Genomic DNA, 414 nt, shown 5'->3' with positions numbered 1-414 from the left:
ACCCTCGTTTTTTTCGATCCTGGAGATGCCCCCCACCAGGCGCTGCACGATGCACTTGTCCAGCCACTCTGAAAGACACCACAGCAGTCATTTGCGGTGCGTAAAAGGTGAGAAGCATCAGCAGAGCCACAATAAGGACGGCACAGCAGCCTTCCGACTGCAGCACTAGCTCGGCAGCTGTAAGAAGCCCATCCCAGCCCTCCCGCACCCGGCCACCTTTCATCTGCTCCACCACGTTGTTGAGGTAGTTCTTCAGGTCGGGGTCGGTGGTGACGAGGAGGGTGAGCCCGTACTTCTGGGCGCGGGTGAAGGTCTCCGGGGGGTAGATGCCCCGCTGGTAGAGGATGCTGTTGATTCCATAGGCTGCGGAAAGGAACAGGGGGGGACGTGCCTGTGAGGCGGCCGCCCCTCCAT

General features: G+C 60.6%; 1 protein-coding gene across 1 annotated transcript in view; it reads right to left on the bottom strand.

The window, feature by feature from the left end:
* Nucleotides 1–363, bottom strand: part of MAD2L1 (MAD2 mitotic arrest deficient-like 1 (yeast)) — a gene marked incomplete at its 5' end in the record, with an annotated part of 1,473 nt that extends 1,110 nt beyond the window's left edge. Inside the window, 2 exons of the mRNA XM_010137834.1 lie at nucleotides 35–68; nucleotides 217–363. Of these exons, the coding sequence (XP_010136136.1) occupies nucleotides 35–68; nucleotides 217–363 (181 nt within the window). The remainder of the gene's footprint in view (nucleotides 1–34; nucleotides 69–216) is intronic.
* Between the last annotated feature and the right edge of the window lie 51 nt (nucleotides 364–414).

This window comes from Buceros rhinoceros, unplaced genomic scaffold (assembly GCF_000710305.1).
Source record: "Buceros rhinoceros silvestris isolate BGI_N320 unplaced genomic scaffold, ASM71030v1 scaffold44816, whole genome shotgun sequence".
NCBI classification, from domain to species: domain Eukaryota; kingdom Metazoa; phylum Chordata; class Aves; order Bucerotiformes; family Bucerotidae; genus Buceros; species Buceros rhinoceros.
The sequence above is the reverse complement of the archived record's forward strand: the minus strand, read 5'-3'. Positions and strand labels throughout refer to the sequence as shown.